This window comes from Procambarus clarkii, chromosome 30, assembly GCF_040958095.1.
Source record: "Procambarus clarkii isolate CNS0578487 chromosome 30, FALCON_Pclarkii_2.0, whole genome shotgun sequence".
Taxonomy (NCBI): domain Eukaryota; kingdom Metazoa; phylum Arthropoda; class Malacostraca; order Decapoda; family Cambaridae; genus Procambarus; species Procambarus clarkii.
Window position 1 is genome coordinate 33,681,725 of NC_091179.1, and position 23,979 is coordinate 33,705,703.

Consider the following 23,979-nt stretch of genomic DNA (forward strand, 5'->3'; position numbering starts at 1 on the left):
GAAAGGAATAGCCACGAAAACGACCAGGACGAGCACCAAGCATCGGCTCCTGGAGGCAGACACAAAGGGGCGAAAACCGCGAAATCAGAAGTTAGAGTTCGAGGAAATTGGCGAAATAACCTCGATCGTTCCATTGAAGAATAGACATCGACGAGAAGAGAAAGGACAACAGAGAACAAGGAAGAAACAAAGGCGAAAGAGCAATATAGCACGTTAAAGAATATCAGGATCGGGATCAGGGTCAGCAAAGTCAAGGTTAGGGGGCATAGGTAAACTGAGGAAAGACGGAGGGAAGGAAGCGGGAGAACAGACGGGAGTGGTCCGGAGGAGGAGGAGGAGGAGAAAGAGGAGGAGACAACGGAGAGGAGTAGTCAAGGGCAGCAGCAGGAAGTGGGGGAATAGAAAGAGGGGAGCGCACTTCAGCAAGGGCAGCAACCGAGAGGGAAGCGGGGGCCAAAGAAACCTCCATTACAGGAATAGGGGGCGCAACCACCGAAATGGGAGGGGAAGGAGCGATAGAGGGAGAAGTAGGGGCCGAGGAAAAAAGCGAAACCTTCTTACCCGCCGGGGAGGAGGAAGGAGAGGAGCCAGGCTTACACTTCTGACGTAAATTGACAGGCGTCCCAGCAACTATGTACTAGGCAACGGATTCTAGCGTCTCAACAGAAGTCGAACGAGAGCACACACGATGGCCGTTTGGAGAGCAATGGACATCAGCCTGCACCGACAGGCGGTGGGGAGAGTCAAGAGACAGAGGGGAAGGATGGGAAAGAGGAACGGAGGGAGACGAGGAAGGAGACACAGGAGACGAGACAGACTGGGTAGAAAGGAGGGGAACTCCAAACAGAGGACCAGGAGTTGGATCCTTCGGGATAGAACTCCAAGGAACAGAGGAGGGAGCAGTGGGCGTATCAGAGTCCAAGGCCCGGAAACGGTTGAGAGTCTGAGGAAGGCGGGAAGAATGAGGAGAGGAAGAGCGCAACACGTGAGCACAAGAGATATTAGCATAACGCGGGAGCTGGCGATCCTGGCGCCTCGCTTCAAGAAAAGATATACGCTCCCGGTGCTTCAAGCTGAGGACGGCTGCCTCAAGTTTGTAATGGACACACGCACGGGAGAAGGTAGGATGGGCCTCACCGCAGTTGAGGCAACGAGCTCGGGGAGAAGTGCACTCCGACTTAGAGTGACCTTCGCCACCACACAAAGGACAGAGAATCAGCCACAGAGCAGTGGAGGGCACCATGCCCAAACCTCCAGCACTTGTTATAGAGCCTAGGAGAAGGAATTTACTCCTGGACAGAGCACCTGGCACCAGCAAGAATGACAGAGGGTGGAAGGGTCTGACCATCAAAGATAATCTTCACAACCCGAAGGGGTTGACGGCGACTACCACGAGGGGGACGAGTAAACGTGTCGACTTGGAGAATAGAATGGCCTTGGGCAGCAAGGATATGTCGAATATCGTCGTGGCAGTCGCGCAGGTCCCGAACACCGGTCGCAACATGGGGCGGGAGGAGAATAGTGTCAACACTGGGGTTCAACTGAACGTGCTTTGAGACCCGAGCAGGGGTCTCTCCAAGGCAGGATAAGGCAGCCAAGCGGGAAGCTGCATCCTGAGAAGGAGCAGCAACACGTGTACCGAGACCAGTTTGAAAGTAACAGAGGCATCCACGGAATCAACGAGATGTCGATGGAGTGAGAAATCGTCAGGAGGCGCAGAGTCAAGAGGGAGGAGATCAAAATATTTGGCCCACGAAGCGGGACCAAACAAAGCTTGATAGGCATCAGAACGGGAAGGAATCGAGCGAGGGCGGCCATGACGAAGACGGCGGTGAGAACACTCACAGAGAGAGAGAGAGAGAGGGGTTAAAAGGCGCAGTGGTCACAACTAGAGATGGAGCCGCGGCAGGGGACGGGGTAGTCACCACTGGGTGCTTGGGGCTCGACCCAACCACAGAGGAGGGAGGGGAGCCGAGGGGAGGAGTCAGAGAGGCCACAGGAGGAGCAAGGTCGGGGCCTAATGCAGCGGAGGCTACAGAGCCCGGTCTTCCAACACGGACTGACTCGGGGGCTTGGTCGCCCACCCCACGAGCCTGAGAAGGTAAAGGGGGAACAGCAGAAACAGTAGATATCATTGCTACGAAAAATCAACAGTCATTCACGAATGTGCCCCCACACCCACCATGGAGCCACAATTAGAGGCAGGACACCCAACAAGAAGCTATCGCCGATCATGCCGGGGCCTCCTAGGGGTGCGTCGTGAGCATACACTCCACAAACGCCACCTTAAGAACCGACAGTCCGTCGAGATGGGGTTCAGTGACGAAAGGAGGATTGCCAATAAAAGGTTCCCTTTGCTCTCGACGACGGGTACTACAGTTCTACGGGTGCAAGAGTATGCCTCCTCAAGCACCGGGGCGTTAAAATAGAATTAGTCCAAGGGAATAACCAGAACAAGCAAGAGGTCGGCAGGAAACGGCAAGCAGATAGGAGAAGAGGGGAAAGAAAAAACGAAACAGAAGGAAAAGGAACTCAGCATAATTGGAGAGGACGGCAGCAGGAGCACAAGGCTAGAAAAAGACAGAGGACTGTCCCAAGGAGCATCACACTCCGGCAGCCACCCACTAAGCCCCTCTCACGGCAACAAAAAACTGAGCGGGGTGATGGGGGAATGATGGGAAGGACAATGGGACAGGAGTGGGGGAGACGAGGGGACAGTGGGATGGAGAATGGTGGGGAGGACGAGGAAGGGCGGGAATAGTAGTGAGAACGAGGGAGTGGGAGATATTGGGGAGGACAAGGGGACGGTGGAGTAGGGAATGGTTAGGAGGACGAGGGGATGTTGGAGTGGGTGATGATGGGGAGAAAAAAAGGGACACGGGATTGATGAATGCTGGGGAAGACGAGGGGGTGGGGGGAGAGAGGAATAGTTGTGAGGACGAGGGAACAGTAGTGAGGAATGGTTGGGGGGGGGGGAAGAGGGGATGGGGAAATGGTGGGGAGGACTGGGAGAGAGGGGAAGGTTGCTGTGGCTCAGCAAGAGCCACAGCAACGCGTGGCCGGGTACAGCTAGTATAGATATATTAATGTACAAGTTTTACTGAAGAGGGCGAGAATAGCTTTAGCTACCGCATCCCTTTGAGTGTTTTATACCTCAATAAACTTTTCAAATTTTCTATCCACATTAGGAAAATTTATGGCAGGCATGTGTAGCTTTTAATCCCTTCTGTGACCCAGAGGGTTCAAGACAAACCTGCACAGGATGACTAGCTTTGCTAGTCAATAACAAAAGTATCTATGCTCTACACATTTCATTTAGGTCTAAATTTCCCTGCCTTCATCAACAAGTATATTAGGCATGTACTGTTTACCAGCCCCTCTTAACAAAGAAAGATTCATTAAATTAAAAAATATATATATTTTAAAGTTACCATACTAATAAATCTGATTAGTTTTGAAAGTTAAGTCACAGAGTAAAGAGATACATTTACTCATTAAATGGAAGAAACTCCAAAATTTAACATTAGAAGACAAGGAAGCCAGTGAAGGTAGTGTAGGTCTCGTTGCCTGAATGCTCGTAGATTGCACCCTGCTGCAGTTTTAGGGACACCTTGTCTTCACGTTTGAGTTCCAACACGGCAGAGTTGGACCCATGTTTGAAAGCCGTCAATGTTCCGTAAGCAGTAACTTCAAATTTCCCATTCTTCATTAAAGCCATTCTGTAAAGAGATTAGCATTGTTAAATTTTATAGGTTTTCTATGGTAGCAAATGAAAGATTAACAATTTCAACTGAATAAGATGAATATCGCTAAACAAATGATTATCAAGAGAATGCGCCCAGTCGGCGAGACTAGATAATGTATAAACTGTAAAAATTACATAAAAGATTGAAGGTTACGTACGTAAAGTCGCTGGTTCTCCCTCCTATTGCGTGAAATATGAAAAAATATTTTCCATCGTATGGAGCAACAAACTCGCTGCTTTCGGGGTTCCAGGATCCACCCACGTTAGCCAACACGTCCTGTTTGTGGGCAAAAGATCTTTCAGCAGTTAAGTTATTTTGCTTAGTTAGGAAGTTAAGGCACTAACTATATTTGTGCTTCTTAGTAAAGTTTATTTTCGTAACGTTCCTACAAGGCCCGTAGTTGGTACTTTTGCAAATAGCATGTGGTAGTTATATGCCAGCTCTGAAACGTAAACAAATTGGAAGAAACTAACCTCCATAGTCAAATGCAATCTTAAAACAATGGGTAAAACCAGTGCATTTAAACTGGCATTTATTGTATGATTGATGTGCCAATTAACAAATGCCAGTTAATCGACATTTGCATAAATAGTAAATAAGGACTATTTACACATATAGACGATGAGTCACAATAACGAGACTGAAGAATGTTGACCAAACTACACACTAGAAGATAAAAAATACGAAGAAAAATGAGAAGACTAATTTGCTTAAGTCTTTTTTACATTAATTACATAATGTAACTGAATAATGTGGAATAATTTAGGGGAACACTCAACTTTAGTAAAGAGAAGGGAGGTATAAAAAGTCTTCTGCCAGAAATTTAAAGAACAAAGTTTTAAAAGGCAAATAAAATACCCAAGAACACTTAAAACAAGTAACCAGAGTCTCAAACCCTGAAATGAATGCGAGTGTCTGCCTGCAGCGGTTCTGTAGCTTTCCTCACACTAAAGGCCACTTTACGGGAACTGTAGAGAGAAAAAGGCAATTAATGGTACAGTTTTAATATGAATTCATAGCCTTTGTGAAATGAAAAATTAATAATGTTACTTGCAATATGACGGGAAGGAACGAATCCACACGAATTCCCGGGGAATGTAGTGTTCCGGTCTTCACGTTGTGTGAAGCAGAAGGTAGATGCGTAGCAGCAGTATGCATGTTTGAAAACTTATTAGGGAGCTGCGTAGTTTTATACAACGTAACTGTAGAAAATTGACAACTCTGTCCAGCTGCAAGGTAGATAATTACCAAGCAAGCAATCACCTCGGAAATTGTTTTCGACATCTGTTCATGGAAAGTAAAATATACTAATTTATCTTCCAGCTGGTATCCAAGCAGAGGGGAAATTATATTCTAATAAAGAGTTCTCTTAAATATTTATGAACAAAATACAGTATAAATACCAGAAAGGCATTATCAAAAGATTTTGGCGGCCATTTACCCATCATAAAACCTTTCCAACTACTGTATTATATTTAAGTTAAACAGCGTGATTTCCAAAAAGTTTTCCCCAATTAAGATTTGATAAAGATCAGATGCCGTTCTTAAACCAATTAAAATTTCGAAAAATACTTCAATATATATATCCAAAAACATTACGTTTCGTCATTCAGTCATATAAATAGCTACAGACAACTATAATCAGCCACTAAAACTTACCCTCAAGAACTAATTCCAACCCGCAATCTAAATTAAAAAATTCTCCCTAACTGTTATATGTAATTAGTAAGACTTGAACTGACAAGACGGTCGGAACTGCCATTGCAGATAAGTTCGTATTTGGTAAAAACAACAAATAATTACCTGGAAAGGTAAGTAATATATTTTGTAGACAGTTGCCTAAGCATAAAAATAGCATCGTAACGCCATCTATTGAGCAGATTGGGTATTACCCCGTCAGGGTGTAGGTGTGTTTATCCTCCATACCCCAGACTGGGAAGGAGACCGAGCTTTTAAGATGTGAGGATAGGGGGGAGAGGAAGGGAGGGGAGCAGGCGGAAGCTTTGACTGATAGCGCGGGTCTCTGTTTTTTTCGAGAATTTAAGATCTCACGAGCACTGTGTGTCTACACCGACGGCTCAGTCCAATCTTCTACTGGACGGACTGCAGCAGCATGTAGGTTTTATAGAGATAATATTTGCACAAAGACTGTCAGTGTCAGGTTAAACTCCTGGCTGACCTCTACACAAGCAGAACTAGCAGCATTACAACTAGCTACCAGTATATTAGAAAACATTGGAGTAGGAATAATAGTTTGTGATTCAAAGTCTGTTCTTCAAGCAATATAAAATTTCTCCTGAAAGATCGACAGCAAGAACCTCATACTTCCAATTATAAATGACCTAATTGCTGCACAGAGAAAAGGGTCTCGACTCTCCTTTGTATGGATACCTTCACACATAAATATAACCTATCATAATGAGACAGATATTGCAGCCAAATTAGCATGCAACAAAGATGAAGTTGAATTACATCTAGGTATTCCCATCTCTACTGTCAAAACTCTATTTGTCCAAACACTCAGGTCTGATAGGAAAGAAATTACTGACGCCCAACGACCTGAAAGTACTAGTATAAAAAGCTATGATTTATTCAGATCTGAAACTTATATCTATGGGCAGCACAAAACGACTGCCAGACTGTGCGTCACAGTGGTTGCAAGAATCAGGTTGGGTTACCGTTACCTGTGGCAGGTGTCTGCAGATGACGGATCTCCCAATCCTGAGCACTCCAGGTGCAAACTCTGTGAGCAGGAATTGCGGCATGATCTCCCACACTACATCACCTAATGCCCAGTTATTAGTTATTAAATATGTAACAGGATATCATTACTCTGGATATGACAATATGTTGTGTGCAGTTCAACGAGTTTCTTTTTTTTTTAATAAAACTAATATTATCGTAGTACATTAACACTGTATAATGATACAATAATACCAGCTACTTCTGTTGATTTATAAGAAATTACCAAAGTTATATATTATAATAAATAGCTTGAATTGTTTGAACTCAAACAGTTAACAAAGTTGCTGCAGCTGCTGCAGAGATGTGGCGATTGTATCTTCGTCACTGTAGCTCACTTTGCAATGTCTTCTCCGCTAATCCAGCTTCACCAAACTCCTCCTTGAGAATTCAATTTCGCAAATTCCTTTTGGGGAATTCAGAAATTTGGCTTCCCAAATACCTCCTTGGGAATCTAGTTGCCTAAAATTCCTCTTATAAAACTTAACTAGTCTACCTATAACCTCCTTTGCATTTTAGTTTCCTAAATTCTTCCCTTAGTATCAAACTTCCCAACATTCTCTCCCACGAAGAAAAACTGAGCCTTAAATTTTGGGCCTTGCCCTGCCTTGGCCACCAAACTAAGGTAGGATTGTATGGTTGTTGTGAAAGCTACGCGAATAAACATGGAACAAAATGAAATTAAAGATTTTTAAAAGTCATAAGTACGTGTTATGCTAATTTTGTATATGAAAAAAACTGAATGGAATTGAACAATAATAATAAATGAGAGATTGAAGTGAGAGCATTAAACGAATTAACATTTAAATGATTTAAACGAGGTCTGGGCAATGAATGACATATGGATAAAGCCAGGCATGGGTAATAAATGTCCATTGAGGGGAAAGAGGAATGGACAATGAATGACTTACGGATGAAGCCAGGCATGGATAATAAGTGACTTATGAGGCCAAAGAGCAATGGGTAATAAATGTAAAGAAGCGTTAATTGCATCTCTTCCTTTTTGATGCCAAACGAGAATAAAAATGTATATTTTGGGGGGGTAATTTACAAGATGACACTGACAACATATTAAAACACTGAGCATCATGGGTGATTTGCTAATAGAGGTAATGGGATTATATTGTATCCAAAATATTAACTAAAATTAGCGACTAATTGAAGAGACGGGAGTGTTCGCCTGGCTCTTTAACGGAGGCAGACGTGTCGCCTGTGAGCTCCTGGGGCCAGATTCACGAAAGCACTTACGCAAGCACTTACGAACCTGTACATCTTTTCTCAATCTTTGACGGCTTTGGTTACATTTATTAAACAGTTTACAAGCATGAAAACTTCCCATTCAACTGTTGTTATTGTTATAAACAGCCTCCTGGTGCTTCGGAGCTCATTAACTGTTTAATAATTGGAAACAAAGCTGCCAAAGATTGAGAAAAGATGTACACGTTCGTAAATGTTTGCGTAAGTGCTTTCGTGAATCTGGCCCCTGGTTTGCTGGCCAGTAGTCGTTTGTGTTTGTAAGCGGGCCATTGGGGCCATGCCGGCTGGTGGGATGGCGGCCCCCCTCCCCTGTGAATCAGAGGGATACCATTGGCCTGGAGTTTACTGTTCTAGCGTCTAACCCGGCAGTTGACGTGGTCATGATTGATATTTTGCGGGTGGATGTGGCGTCTGTGTGCGGCGTTCAACTTGTATCCGGGCACTGAGCTGTTGTGAAATTCTGCTTCACGACTGTGCATCGTGACTTTATGAACTGCTATGACGGGAGGACGTTTACTCTGCCTGAAGGTGGTGGTTCGGTGGAAGTGTCGGACAGGTGCAGTGAGACTACCTATGTGGCAGTTCATGGTGCTCCCTTTGAGTTCCCTGACTCGCTTCTCCAGCATCACTTTATCCGGTATGGGCGGGTCTTGAGTGTCCGGGTGAATGCTACCTCTTCTGGGTCATGGAAGGGTATCTCAGATGGGACCCGCACTGCGGCAATACAAATGAAGGACCCCATCCCTTCGTCTCTCCTGTTTCTGGGCTTCACAGTGCAAGTATTCTATGCGGGTCAGGTCTGGCCTTGTTTGCGGTGCGGGCAATCGAGCCACCAGACTGCGGAGTTATGATGCAAGCCGGGTGGGCCCTGTGAACCTCTTCAGGGAGAAAAACTTTCCCTCATTGGCGGCCGCGGACCTGTCTCCAGGGGCTGCTGTGATGAGTAATGCTTTCCGGTTGTCTGGTGCCTTCTTGCTGGTCTCTGATGCCCACCAAGATGTAGTTGGAGGTGTGGGTGTCGAGGTGGTAGTTAGTGTGACCCCTAGCTCCCCTGCCTGCTCTGTCTCCAGTCATGTCTCCTGTGGTGGGGGGTCTAGTGACCCCAGTCATCGAGGCTGCGCCCCTGACTGCACTGTCTCCGAAAGCTGTGTCTTCAGCCCGTGTCGACGTGCACGCGGTGATGTCTCCCGCGATGTGTGGTCCTGTTCCCTGGGTTGTTGAGGCTGCAATGTTGAGTGTTGGTGCGTTGTGTGGGGTTGTGACCAGACATTCTGCTGCGGGGTCTCCTAGCGGGGGGGGATAGTTCCGACGACCTACGTCCTGTGTCTAAGTGGTCGCAGTTGAAGTTGAGCTTCAAGTCCGTCTCCGCCTGATGGTGAGGCCTGGGCCCACGTCAGGGATTTTGGGGACTCTGGGAGTTCGTCACCTGAGGATGGTAAAGTGGGCGACGATGTTGGGGTGCCTGCGAGTCGTGTTGCGCCAATGATGGGTCCTGTGGTGGGATTGTCGCCTGGTCTTGTGTCTTCTCCGGCTGGCTATCCATCCCCGGTTGCTAGTTCCCCGGTTGGGAGGTTGTGGCACCAGCCGAGGTTGCAAGAGAGGGGGGGGGGGGTGGACTTGGTGATTGTTCTTACGAAAGATTCTGTTCTGGCGGCCCTCGTGCCTCAGGCATCCATGTATGTGCCCTCCAAGTGTCTGCCCTCGGTGCTGCCAGCCGTTGCACGGCTGCTCTCTGCTTAGCTGCCCTTTGCCACTCTGCCCCCTGTGGTGTCGGCTCTTGCGTCATCGCCCTCTGTGACTTTGTCCCCTGCGAATCTGTCTGTTGTGCTGCCGCCCTCTGTACGGCCGGCTCCTGTACTCCAGCCGCTTGTGGTTCCACCGCTTTCATAACCACCCCCTGTACAGCCTCTCCGTGAATTCCGCTCCTGTGGTTATGGATTGAAGGTTATGGATCTCTAGAAGCTCCTCCGCTTCAGGACGGAAACCGAGGATGCAGCGGGCGTTTTCCCTCTGGATCGCCCCACTGAGACGCTGAAACAAAAAACTGGCAGCTCTTGGGTCTCTGGTGACGTCAATAAGCTTGGAGCCCAATTCCTCGAGAAATCCCAAGGCACTCTTGTCCCAGGAGCCATGCATCTCAGATGCTATGGGAACAAAGATGTATTGATCTTCCAGTCGCCTGTATTTGACTGATTTTGCTATTTCCCTGTGGTTGGCCACCCTATTGGCTTGATCAGCACCGATGTGTACATAGGTGTCATCAAGTGCGGATACACACGCGTAGTCCCAAACCAAGTGCTTGCCCCTTTTCCAGGAGTATAAGGTGATGCCATCAGGACAAAGTGCGGGGAAATCCGGGTTTTGGTTCCCTAGGATGCGAGGTTCTCTCTCCGCTGGGCACTGAGCTGAGACGAGGCTCCTCTTGATGATGTCATTGACCTCGTTGTGTCTCGCATGCGTCCTTTGTGCTTCTGCAATGCAATCTGTGCAGTTCATATTGGTCTGCTTCCACCCTGTTGCAAATATACTTGTATTCAGTGTGAATTGGGGCACCAAGGCGGAGGGCCACTGCAACATGAAGGGATTCTGGATCTAGACGCGTGCCCATTGCTGACGTGCGTGCCCATGTACTGCCAGGAAGTCTCCTGCATGGGGGGCACACACTTCTCTGAGGCGGGCTTTCTCCTTGTCTGATGTTGTAGCTCTGAGAATGTCATCAGCTATTTGTTCTACTAGCGGGAGGTCCCAGCTGGACTGCTTATGTTTTTATGTTGGTTCTATGATAGGTGCAGGGGCTGCACGAGCATTCCACTGATTTGAACATTCAGTGAAAGCTGGATTGTGTATTCCTGCATAATCACTCAGGGGTCCAGGTAGGATATCTCTGACGAGGTTGTGCGATGCATGGGAGAAGGAAAGAAAAGCTGGTAGAGCAATCTGGGAGGCTGTGCAGACACCAAGGCCTCCGAGTCTGACGCAGAGGATTGCTTGCTCCTACTGAGAGTCGTCAATGGCAGGTTCAGGACTTTTACCAGCATGGACCTCAGAAGGGTGTCTTACGCAATTAATTTAGGGCTGCTGTAGGATGGAGAACATCTCAGAATGTAGGTCAACTTAGGGAGAGATAGGCATCTTGTGAGGAGGAAGAGAGCATCATGGACATCGATCTTGTCAATCCTGTCCAGCATTCTCCTTAGATCAGTGATTTTTGCATCCAGGACCTCCTCTATTGCTTGCGGGCCAATGGGGGCACCCAGGAGGGTGCAATCAGGTGACTCGAAAACGAGAATGTCTGGAAGAACATTTTTTATTTGGCCAGTGATGTCTGGGTTGCAGATTATTTCACATTTGGATGCATTGAGAATGAGGCCTAAGGCTGCTCCCTGCTCCTGGATTTTTCTTATATCCTCCAAAATGGTTTCCGGTGTTCCAGCGAGAGTGCCATCATCCAGGTACCAGATGTTTGGCTCGCTTGTCAAACTATCAGTGACCTCTTTGATAGTTAAGCAGAAGAGGAAGGGGGCTAAGGGGTCACGTTGTGGGACACCTTCACAGGAGTCTATATCAGGCTCCCCAAAAAGAAGCTTAGAGTCCCCACTGTAGCACGATGGGATGAATGGGTAAAGGGGACGGAAATGGTTGTGTACAGCCCTGAGGACAGCGTCTCTTCTGACTTGATTGAAAGCATTTTTATAGTCAAGCTTTACTAGTGCCTTCTGGTCCGGGAGATCAACAATGTAAGCCCGTGCTGCATGTGCTGCAGTTTCACAGCCTAGGAGAATATCAAACCCGAGCTAATTAGGTTTCAGCAAGGTGGCTGCTTCCTAGCTGATAGATCTCACTGCAGCCTTAGCTACGAGGCGTCGGAATGTGTTGCCAACGGCAATGGGACCTGATTCCCCTATTTTTCTTCTGTAGAGCACAGAGTGCTGCTCAATAAAAGACAGGCCTGATGTCCCCAGGGATGCCGCCTGCCATCTGTTGGAGAATCTGGTAAGTTCCACTAGAAGGTCCTTTGCAGCATCTCCAAGCACCAGGTTTAGCATTTGTTTGATGTGCTATGGTCTTAGGCAAACGCAAACACATTTGCAAATTCTACGCTAAAGGAATATGCAAATATGGAAAATTAGGAGCAAAATGCCATTTTCTGCATCCTCGAAAATGCAGGAACATGTTGGAGAGGGGTACATGCCGTTTTGGAACAGGGTGTAGATACTTCCACCCTAAATTATGTCAATTTTCAATTAGGGACAAAAAATGCTACAATCTTCAGTGTCCGGAATTCCATGTGAGAGGTACAGAGCGTTATAGACGGGAAGATCAATATGACACTACTGGAAATTTTTTAGAGGGAGGCAGAAACAGAGTAGTAAATATAAGAGAGAGGAACAGTCAGATGGAACCACTACAGGATTAGAGGGGAACGGAGATACCCACAAGACAGGAATTCAAATTACCAACAAGCACACAGGTACTACACTACACAACACCCGTCCTACTACCAAAACTGGACGAATCACTTCCAATACGACACACCCTGGACGCAAACACAGTGGCCTCCTTACCAGAGCCTCAGATATTAACACCATGTAAGGCTTCCAGCACTTCCACTAACACGATAACATCATTTATATTTGCCAACATCCAGGGTATAAAAACACGCAAATCCAACAAAGTTCACTTTATAGATGGTCTCCTTCATGAGGCAAATGCAGTGTTTGCAGCCCTAACAGAAACCCACACAAAGGACTACCATGATGGTGAAATATGAATCTCAGAGTACAATCTTTTCAGATGTGATAGGAAACACCGGCTTCAGGGTGGGGTCAGCCTCTATATCAAAGACACACTCATCTGTACTGAGCTGCTAAACACCTCAAATGATATGGTGGAAGTGCTGATAATCAAAATAGAGATTTTAAATGTAGTTATTGTCCTTGTATATAAGTCACCGGAGGCAAACCCTCAGCAGTTTAAAGACCAACTAATGAAAATAGAACACTGCTTGGAAAACCTCACAAATCCAGCTCCGAACATCATCCTGCTTGGGGACTTCAACCTACGGCACCTGAAATGGAAGCACCTGGCTAATACAGTAATATCAGAAAGAATACCAGGAAGTAGCCTAAATGAACAGGCACATGCAAATGACCTGCTACGGATGTGCGACAGGTTTGCCTTAAACCAGCAAATAGTAGAACCAACGAGGAAGGAGAACACGCTGGACCTCATTTTCATTAATAATGATGAATTGATCAGGAACATAATGATTACAAATACCTGTTACTCAGATCACAACTTAATTGAAGTTATGACAACCATGGGGAGTAAACCTTCAAAACCAGTCCAGATTCCCGGTGGAGGAGATTTCAGCAAATTCAACTTCAATAATAAACAGATAAACTGGGAGCAAATAAACCAGGACTTCACAGGAATAAACTGGGAAGACCAGCTAGAAAATGCAAACCTGAACCAGTGCCTGGAAAAAATAAGCTCAGTAGCACTAGAAATATGCTCAAACCGCATACCTCTAAGAAAGAAGAGGAAGAGATGCAGATTGGAACGGGAACGTCGTTCCCTATATAAGCGAAGAAAACGAATCGCGGAACAACTTGAGAGTCGCACCCTATCTCAAGAACGGCGAAGAAGGTTAGGTAGAGAAATAGAAACAATTGAACGGAAGCTACAAGAATCATACAAAATCCAGGAGAGGCAAAGAGAGCAAAAGGCCATCAGTGAAATAGAAAGAAATCAGAAATATTTTTTCTCCTATGCAAAATCAAGATAAAAAACCACATCTATTATCGGGCCCCTGTGAAAGGGAGATGGAACTTTCACCGATGACAACAAAGAAATGAGCGAGCTACTGAGGACGCAGTACGACTCCGTTTTCAGCGAGCCATTAAACACACTAAAGATTGATAACCCAAATGAATTTTTCATGGATACGATACCAACATCAAATCATATATCAGACGTCACCTTATCCCCACTGGATTTTGCAGAAGCCATAAACAGTATGCCTATGCACTCTGCACCAGGCCCGGATTCTTGGAACTCCATATTCATAAAGAACTGTAAAAAAACACTATCGCAGGCCCTCCACATTCTGTGGAGACAAAGCCTAGATACTGGCGTTATTCCTGATATACTAAAAACAGCAGAGATAGCACCACTTCATAAAGGAGGAAATAAAGCAGAGGCAAAAAATTACAGACCGATAACACTAACATCGCACATCATAAAAATTTTTGAGAGAGTGCTAAGAAGTAAGATCACAAAATACATGGAATCATAGCATCTCCATAACCCCGGACAACATGGTTTCAGAACAGGGCGCTCTTGCCTGTCGCAGTTGCTGGACCACTATGATATGGCATTAGATGCTATGGAAGACAAACAAAACGCTGATGTAAATTACACAGATTTCGCAAAAGCTTTTGATAAATGTGACCATGGTGTTATTGCACATAAAATGCGTTCAGAAGGAATTACCGGAAAAATAGGCAGATGGATCTACAATTTCCTGACCAACAGAACCCAATGTGTAATAGTCAACAAAATAAAATCCATCCCATCAACCGTGAAGAGCTCAGCCCCCCAGGGTACTGTGCTTGCTCCAGTACTTTTTCTCATCCTCATATCGGACATAGACAAGAACAACCTATAGCACTGTATCATCCTTTGCAGATGACACTAGGATCTTCATGAGAGTAGGCAACATAGAGGACACGGCGAACCTCCAGTCAGATGTAGATCAGGTCTTTCTATGGGCTACAGAAAATAATATGGTGTTTAACGAAGATAAGTTCCAGCTCATGCGCTATGGAAAAAATGAAAATATAAAAACGGAAACCACGTACAAAACTCAGGCAAATCATAACATAGAACGAAAAGGCAATGTAAAGGATCTGGGTGTACTCATGTCGGAAGACCTTACCTTTAAAGAACACAATAAAGTAGCCGTCACAACTGCAAGAAAAATGACAGGTTGGATAACAAGAACTTTTCACACTAGAGATGCTATACCGATGATGATACTTTTCAAATCGCTTGTGCTCTCTAGAGTGGAGTACTGCTGCACAATGACAGCACCTTTCAAAGCTGGAGAAATTGCTGACCTGGAGAGCGTGCAGAGATCCTTTACTTCTAGAATCCACTCAGTAAAACATCTAAACTATTGGGACCGACTAAAGAGCCTAAAACTGTACTCCCTTGAGCGCAGGCGGGAGAGGTACATAATAATTTACACGTGGAAAATATTAGAGGGGCTGGTCCTAAACCTGCACACAGAAATAACATCACATGAGACCAGAAGACATGGCAGGATGTGCAGAATACCCCCGTTGAAAAACAGAGGTGCAACTGCAACCCGTTCTCGCAAATTTAATAAGTCAATATTGACTTATTAGTTGCGTGCATAGGTGACATACTAAACATAATAGTTTCCCTTGAAAAGCTTCAGAGAAAACACCGACCTTACCTAACCTACTTAGTATGTTAAAATAAGCATCTTATAGCTTCGTAATTACAATTGTTACTTAACCTATTATAGGTATAGGTTAGGTTATAATTGTAATTACGAAGCAATAAGATGCTTATCTTAACATACTAAGTAGGTTAGGTAAGGTCGGTGTTTTTTATGAAGCTTTTCAAGGGAAACTATTATGTTAAGTATGTCACCTATGCACATATTTAATAAGTCAATATTGACTTATTAAATTTGCGAGAACGGGTTGGCAACTGGTACTCTGAGAGAGAACTCTATCAACATCAGAGGTCCGAGACTGTTCAACACGCTTCCACTACACATAAGGGGCATAACTGGCCGACCCCTCATAGTGTTCAAGAGAGAACTGGATAAGCACCTCCAAAGGATACCTGATCAACCAGGCTGTGACTCATACGTCAGGCTGCGAGCAGCCGCGTCTAACAGCCTGGTTGATCAGTCTGGCAACCAGGAGGCCTGGTCGACGACCGGGCCGCGGGGACGCTAAGCCCCGGAAGCACCTCAAGGTAACCTCAAGGCAAGGAAGGCCTGTAAAGCTCCCTGCTGAACCTGTTGTGAAAGACATGGCTGCTTTGTACACCTCAGATTCTCGAATAGTCAAGGGTTCTATGCCAGCATTGTTTTCCTGGGGCTACCTGCTACTGTCTGGGACTCTGGGTGGGTGTTTGCCTTGTAGAGCCTCTGCTGTCGTGGCGTTCCTCGGGGCAATAGTGTCGTCGCTGGTCATGATTCTGATGGCACCTGTGGTATTGCCCTCTTCTATATTCTTGGTGATCTGTGCTTTCATTTTGTGGTTCTCAGGTGAGTTATTGTTGGTCGACCTGCAACTGGTGTTATTGGCACGAGGGGGGAGGCGGACCAGGTTGTCTGCTCTGGGGAATTCATCAAGAGCCCTGATTACTGAGGTTGCTAATGACTGGTCTCTCCTCGGTGGTAGTGCTAGGCATGCATTCCCAAATAGAAGGAGATTGTGCCATGATCCAGTGCTTCTGGGAGCATTGTTGATCTTTGTCAGCAGACTGGTGAGTTTGGCTGCTGCTTGGTAACGAGCAGCCTTGGGGATGTGGGGCAAGGTCCTGGTGGACGTCGCTTTGACTGCTTCAAGCAGATTATCTGCTGAAATGAAGTTGAGGGAGGTATTGTTCCTCGCTCCTGCAGCAGGTTGTCCACTGTCACTGCCCCGGGGCCGGCACCTAGATCCTAGACAACCACCTAAATTGACAGAATGATACCAGACAGTTCCATCTTGATTGAGAAGATACCGTCTGTCACACACTTGACAGTTTCCTCTTGGGTGTTCATCTTTTTGGCTGGAAAGAGGCTGTGTGTCAGGTGCGATATGCGCCATGCCTATATGTCCTGACGCCTGGCTGCCCACTAAGTGCACCCTCTCCTTCCTGGATGGAGTGAAACAAGGCAAGCATTACCCTTCTAAGGGAGTTGGGCATGGCCTGGACACCGTGTGTGGGTAAGCTATGTGTTTATGGGCGGCTGGGTCAGGCGCAGGTAACAGGGTGGGGGGAAGATGGTGGGTGGGCTGTGCTGGGGGCAGGGGTAATGGAGTGGGGCACACGAGGGAGGCCGCTGTCACACGTATTACACACTGACAACACTCGGGGAAATCACTAGTGCACTTTGTTTTGACCACTACACTCACCGAATTTGCTTGGGAACGCACTAACTTTCCACTAACATCACTGCAAGCTGCTCGAGAGCCTCCCCATCACTCCCTCCCTTCCCCGCTCCCCGCCTGGGGTCTGGTGAGTGTCGGCACTAGGACGACGGCGACCCTCCCCTCACCCATACACAGTCCCTGCCTCGCCAATACACAAATTCCAGACAACGCACCTTTCTACGTTGATTTTGTTGGCATGAAGGAGATACGGTTCTTCTTGTCACCCCCGAGGCCTTCAGCAGGTATTCATACGTACATAGGTCAAATCTTGGCCGGCTCAGGCATTGTGATCCACGTAGAAATTGGTTGAAGTGTAGGACCTTGCTCATCACGTGTCCGCCCCCTCTCCGTACTCTCCATATATGTAGATATATATATTTATTCATAGCACGGCATTTTTGTGAAAGAAAAGAAATAGTTTAATTGAACATGTACTTTTGTAGAGAAACATGGTCAAGAACGTCAACAATATAAAAACAGAAGGATGAATATCCGGAAGTGTCTGTTAATCACGTGGTATTTTTAAGAAAATATTTAATGAGAATATCCCTGCGCGACTGGTGCAGAGATTGTACCAGCATCTTGGTGAATGCCAAACGCACGCCATACCCCTGACCCACAACATGCAGAGAAGCTATTAAACCCCAGACGCTACTGTATTACCAAAGGATTCTGCAGATCCCAAAATATCACGCTATTGCAATTTCCTTCTGTATCTGACACCAAAGTAGAAGAGAACTCAATACCTACTCTAGTGTGCATGAGATCTATTCTTAAAATCAGTTTGTGGCAAAAGGAAGGGGACATACAGAATTCTTAAAGGACACAATAGTCTCCCGGGTTAAAATTGCATCTTAACATGTGCCTCAGTTGTCATGACACTCTGGTACTCTCTACTGTCAGAGCGGTACCTCTTGCACTGTGCCAAGATATATTAAAGCTAGACGCCCCGACCATGTTTGGTACGTACCCAATAGCAATTTCAATTAAAATGGCAAGGAGCACGGTGGCTGAGCGGACAGAACACTGGACGCGTGATCCTGTAGTCCCGGCTTCGATCCCGGGCGCCGGCGAGACACAAGGGGCAGAGTTTCTTTCACCCTGATGCCCCTGTTACCTAGCAGTAAATAGGTACCTGGGAGTTAGTCAGCTATCACGGGCTGCTTTCTGGGGGTGGAGGCCTGGTCGAGGACCGGGCCGCGGGGACACTAAGCCCTGAAATCATCTCAAGATAACCTCAAGAAGGATACCTCAAGCGAATCGGCTTCACCCTCTAATAGAGGGTTAATTCTGATTATTTGTGTGTTATGAAGGTAGAAAATGACCAGGTCAGCAGGGAAGACCTAGACACTTGTTAAATGCGAATAACTGCCTTGAAGGGGCGACATATATTAAAACAACGAAAACTTACACCTCCTTCATGGGATTCCTTCTATCCAGTGTGAAATGTAAACATGACAAATTCTTCTCGAAGATTGTTACTCCTTACCATAATCTACATTAACTTATGTGAATTGCGACTAACTCCCAAACATACTTACTCACAATCTGTCTCTTGACTAATCCACAATTTTTATAAAACAGCAACATTTGAATACCACCATTAACGCCACCCCTCATCTTTGCCATCATAAGTCCATTTATACTTATATGTCTATTTTTTTATTATCCTCACACAAATAGAAGACATCGATACTTCCAACATCTGCCAAATTCTGAACATTGACGCACCACTGAAAGTGCCGCATATATCAACATCTCCACTTGTGCAGTCATCGAGAGGAAAAACCTTCATGCAAGCTGCACGTATCGCGAAGAAGAAGAAACACTAGAGAAGCTACCAATCATGCTCGTAGGTTTAGACAAAAACTATACCTAATGTCTTAATGAGTTTCTTCCATATTAATATGTATTTAATATTTATCAAGGTTTGAGACTAAAAGTTAATATTTATTTTAATCACGCATTGCTAATGTTTTCAATACTTTTAATAAAAGAATTTTGATCTTCAAAAGTAACTCAAATTAACATGTCCATCCAATTTCAGCACATGCACGAGCTACAGAAATGACAGTAACAACCTTCCTCAAGAATTTGTCATGTTGACATTACACACTGGAGAGCAGGAAACTTATGAAGGAGGTGTAAGTTTTCGTTGGTTTTTATATATGTCGCCCTGATGCACCTCCTGGGAGATTTTATCCATACCTTCAGCTCCAAGACTATAGAATTGAAGTAGAACGAATTGGGTAGAACGAAATCACTGAAAGTCAGTAAGAGATAACAAGGAAACTTTCAGAAGTTCTGGGACAATAATGTCTACTCACGTAAACTCGCTGTCATTCGTTCCAATAGCATGAAATTGGAAGAAATACTTTCTACCGTTGAGTGCTACAAATTCATCTGTCGCTGGATCCCATCCACCTCCTACGTTCTTTAGGACATCCTGTGTGAGGGAAGGAATAGAGAGAAGAGAGTAATTAAAGAAGTACATGAAAATCTGCTACCATTCCTAAGAACTTTTATGATCAATTTGAAACATGTAATATTTATTAAATGTTTTTATGCTAAAAGTGCTCCTTGCTAAACCTAAAATGGATGCAAGTGAAGTCACGAAGGCTTTCTGTAGCTTTCGTCACGCAGAATGGAACTTTGCGACCACAGGGAAGAATGATTAAAATTTTCTACCTGACGTATTAAACAAAAAGTCTACTATTTGGTAAATTGAAATGTTTAAGTAAACTTACGTCAAAGCGGGAATAGGCAAAATCGATATAGCTTCTGCCGGCACTTCCTTAACCTTTATGGTTTGAGGTCTAATAGATGAAACATTGAATAAAGAAGACGAAGCATTAAATAAAGTTGGCTTAGGTGTAGCCGTTGCATTAGTAGTAAAGCTGGAAACCGATGCAAGTTCCGTAGTAAGGTGGGTAGTGGTAGTTATAACACGGGAAGGCTTTGCACGTTGGGTCCATTGTGTGCGATGCACAATGGGAGTAATCTCACGAATTGTTGTAGTTTAACAGACGATGAGTCACATTAACATGGCTAAAGATATGGTGATCAAACTACTCATCATAAACTGAAAAAAACGACGACCTCTTGGTTCGTCCTGGACCAGGACATTATAATTGTCCAGGACAGACCGAAACGTCGTTGTTTCTTCACTTTCCGATGTGTGATTGGGTCATCATGTAGACGTTTCGTAAGAGTTCTCATTATAGCAGGAATACAAGTAGTATCTTGTATACAAAGAACACTCAGGGCCAGAAACATCAGCATCTCTCCGCTAAACATTTGCTGGAACAATCCCATTAAGTGCCCCTCCATAAATGAACAAGGTTATATTAATTTAGTTATGTAGTCAGAACTAATGGCAAAAGTTATGTTACGTAGGAGGATTAGAACCTAAAATTTAATACTGTTAAACTAGCAGATATAGAAACTAGTTAAATTGATAGAAATCTAAATTAGTTTCCATCAAGTCTTATCCAGCAAATCTAATATTTTTTTTTCAAATATATAAATTAGAAGAAACATGCCATTAAATTCTTTGAAAATGCAGCAAAAAAATTTGGTTTAAAATTAGACCTCCAACTTAAAGACTACCAACAGACAAAATAAAACGCCAAAATATAAATTTACAAATGCAGTGGATTGTGTACCGACCTTTACGAGAGATATATATCACACTAAATATGCAAGACACAACTTTTCTTCATTTAACCAGAATACTCGGAATGATTAAATGAATGAGATGGTCTCGCCTTGTTAGCTCGCACCAAGATCACAAAATACAGAAATTTCCAATACGGTATAATTTGCTAAGTTGGCATATACCAAGAATAATGATAATAATGATAATAATAATATGAACAGTAATAGCATGAAATCGTTACCTTTTGAGCGAATTGAGATTTAAAAATAATATAAAATGTTCTAAGTCATTATGCTTTGTGAGCTATTACTTATCTAAAATTTATGGAACGTATTTCCTGACAGTTCTATCATATCATTTAATATACATTTAGTCATTCAATACCAAACTTTCATGTTTGATAAGTTATATGATGGAAAGGTCAGGAAATACGTTCCAAGAATTTTAGATATGTTTTACCTCTAATGACCTGCTGCATTTTCTATTATTTTTAATTCTCCATTCGCTCAACAGATGGCGTGTTGATGCTAATAATATTATTATTATTATTATTATTATTATTATTATTATTATTATTATTATTATTATTATTATTATTATTATTATTATTATTATTATTATTATTATTATTATTATTATTATTGTTACAGTTATATGCCAACTTGGTAAATTATACCGTACAGAAAATTCCTGACAGTTGTCTACTTGATACGAGCTTACAAGAAGTGACGGTTACAGCTGTTTGATCATTCAACGTCCTGCGGTCGTGAAAAGAAGAGCTTTGTGTATTTTGTTTAGTGTGATATTACACCGAGGTGAAGGTCAGTAGTTTGGCTGGATTTGCCGCTATTGACTTAATTTGGCTTTGCTTGACGTTAGTCTTTAAATTTGAATTTAAGGTGATTTTGGTTTGCAATTTTACTATTTGAGTTTTTCTAAACTTGCTAGCAAAAAGATTTTAATGCTGGTTGAACTTTTTTTATACAGTACTAAAGTGTTTAATTTTTCTCGTCAAGGTAGGAGTTAAAACTTGTGCCGGTTAGCCTTAAAGTACAAAAGATTCTAATAATGATTGCGCTTCATCTATTGATATTTAACAGATGCAGGTGTCTACCGGAGAGATACTAATGTTCCTGGTCCTGGGAGTTTCACTTCTGCACCAGAGTAGTTCCATTCCTGCTACTGTAAGACCATCTAACACGACTACAGTTCGTAGGACCACTCCAGTTATTCACCCCACGAAACTGACCAAACTTGTTAGAACTGCCAGCCTTACTGCTACTACCACACGCCGTACTAGGATACTACCATCGGCTTCTAATCTTACTGTTAACGCAACAGTCCCACTTAAACCAAGTACACTTAATACGTCTAGTGTGTTAAAGGCTTCCTCCACTAAAGGCCATACCATAAAGGTCAGGGAGGCACATGCAGAAGCTCCTTCAGCTTCAGCTATTCCCGCATTGGTGTAAGTTTGCTAAAGTGTACTTAACGTGACATTAGTAAAAATATGTTAAAAGTATCGAATAACGGTCTTGTTTTTCCCCAGTGGTCGTAGAGTCGCATTCAGTGTGGCAAAGGCTACGGAACGCCTCCATGCCTTCGCTCATGTCCACTTCAGGGTAAGCATGAAACTTTTTAACTTCGCTAGTATTTAATGCAAATTAAACTTATTTTAAGTTAATGGCGAACCCGGTAGCTTTCTTTTTTAAACTTTACTCCTTAAACTTCCCTGGTATTTAGCTCTTGATTACAGCCACTCCCTCCCACAGGATGTCCTAACAAACGTAGGTGGTGGCTGGGACCCAGCAACAAATGAATTCGTAACGCCCTATGACGGAAAATATTTCTTCACATTCCATGCTATTGGGGCAAACGACAGTGACTTTACGTGAGTAGACGTCAGTTTAAGAACGACAAGTTTCCTTGTCTTGAGCTAAAGTTTATTTTTAATAATATTTCTTCCATAGAATGTCGCTGACGAGGAATAGAATGCCTGAGGTGACTGCGTATGGAACGACTACTACCTTCGAACATGGTTCAAATTCCATAGTCTTAGATCTGAAGACGATGGATAAGATCTCGCTGGAGCTCCATCAGGGCGCAATATATGAAAACCCTGGCAACGAATCCTACACTTCCTTCACCGGGTTCCTAATTTCCAGTGTGTAATGAGATCTCTGCACGAAACTGTTTGATTTCTATAATAAACTAAATTGTAGCATTAAATGTTTAATATCCAAAAGACCGAGTTGCCACTCGGTTTCTGGTGTTTAATTAAAGCATCAATCTCAATTAGAGTAGGCTTCTTGGCTCTTAACAACTGTAAATGTGGGTTCGCTAATACCTAATTATTACATTAGGCTCTTCAGTAGTAAGTAACGGTTTAGGGTGTGCGACAGAATTTGCTAAAAATAGAGCATTTAAAATGCTATAGCTTCTTGACGAAATAAGGGTCGATAATTTCTTAACGGTAATTAGCCTCGAACATCAATGTTAACCATTGTCAGGGACATTGGTAGATAAATTTAGACGTGATAATGCTGGCTTCGGTAAATATATTTATCGCCTAAATAATTATAAATTTTATTTAGTCGTGCCAGTTTGCTTTTGCCTTATGGTTATCTTGGGTTTTTGTAGGAAGAAAATTAATAGTAAATTGGGTAATGTCCATGAGTAAACTCGTATACTTAGAGATTGCTTTTCATATTTCATGACTTGTAATCAAACTAGAGGTATCTTTTTCTCCTTAATACAAAGCCTTCCCGGTTTGGTGCTTTTTGATTACTTTTTTTCTCCTTTTTAAACCCTACCCTCAAATGCCGCCACATTTTGATAATTTTAGCTTCGGCCTGCCGGCTTCCTTACATAGTCTTCTTGGTTTTATGCCCTTTTCAGATATTTGCTTATTTGTCGGCTTCCTTGCACCCCATTCAGACGTCCCATACTCTAATTTTTTTTTCAGGTAACGGTACATATATGGATTTACAAACATGACGTTGGATTAAAAGATAACTAGTACATAAAATACCTAAAGCCACTTGTATGCATAGTTTCAGGCAAGGTAGAGGCATACTTTTTGGGCATACTTGCAGTGTTCTTACCAGTGGAAAATGGATGGCAAAGGAGTGCGATTGACTTAAAAAAAAAACACGAACACGGTGTTGGCAGAATTCTCGAAACGTGTACTCTTCGCCTCTTACGAAGTTGCATTGACAAACCATACATAGCCTCCTCGGTTTAGTGCCTTCTTTTTGATAGTTACTTGACAAACCACCCCCTCCCCATCCGGCCCATTGGCGTCGTGAGGGGGCTTGGTGGACGGCTGCCGGAGTGTGATGCTCCGTTGGGCAGTCCTCTGTCCTTTTCTGGCCTTGCACTGCTGCTGTCT

The 23,979-nt window shown here is 44.0% G+C and overlaps 2 protein-coding genes across 2 annotated transcripts; one reads left to right on the top strand and one right to left on the bottom strand.

Moving 5' to 3' along the window:
- Positions 1–3,398: 3,398 nt before the first annotated feature.
- Positions 3,399–5,520, bottom strand: LOC123765640 (cerebellin-2). The gene is made up of 5 exons (XM_045754316.2): positions 5,406–5,520; positions 4,801–5,030; positions 4,642–4,714; positions 3,904–4,022; positions 3,399–3,719 (listed from the first exon to the last, which is right to left on the bottom strand). The coding sequence occupies exons 2-5, from the start codon at positions 5,028–5,030 to the stop codon at positions 3,524–3,526; spliced, it is 618 nt and encodes a 205-aa protein (XP_045610272.2). The 5' UTR covers positions 5,406–5,520; the 3' UTR covers positions 3,399–3,523.
- Positions 5,521–21,271: 15,751 nt separating this feature from the next.
- On the top strand, positions 21,272–22,817 carry LOC123765639 (cerebellin-3). The gene is made up of 5 exons (XM_045754315.2): positions 21,272–21,409; positions 21,689–22,056; positions 22,138–22,210; positions 22,361–22,479; positions 22,559–22,817. The coding sequence occupies exons 2-5, from the start codon at positions 21,689–21,691 to the stop codon at positions 22,758–22,760; spliced, it is 762 nt and encodes a 253-aa protein (XP_045610271.1). The 5' UTR covers positions 21,272–21,409; the 3' UTR covers positions 22,761–22,817.
- The last annotated feature ends 1,162 nt before the right edge of the window (positions 22,818–23,979 follow it).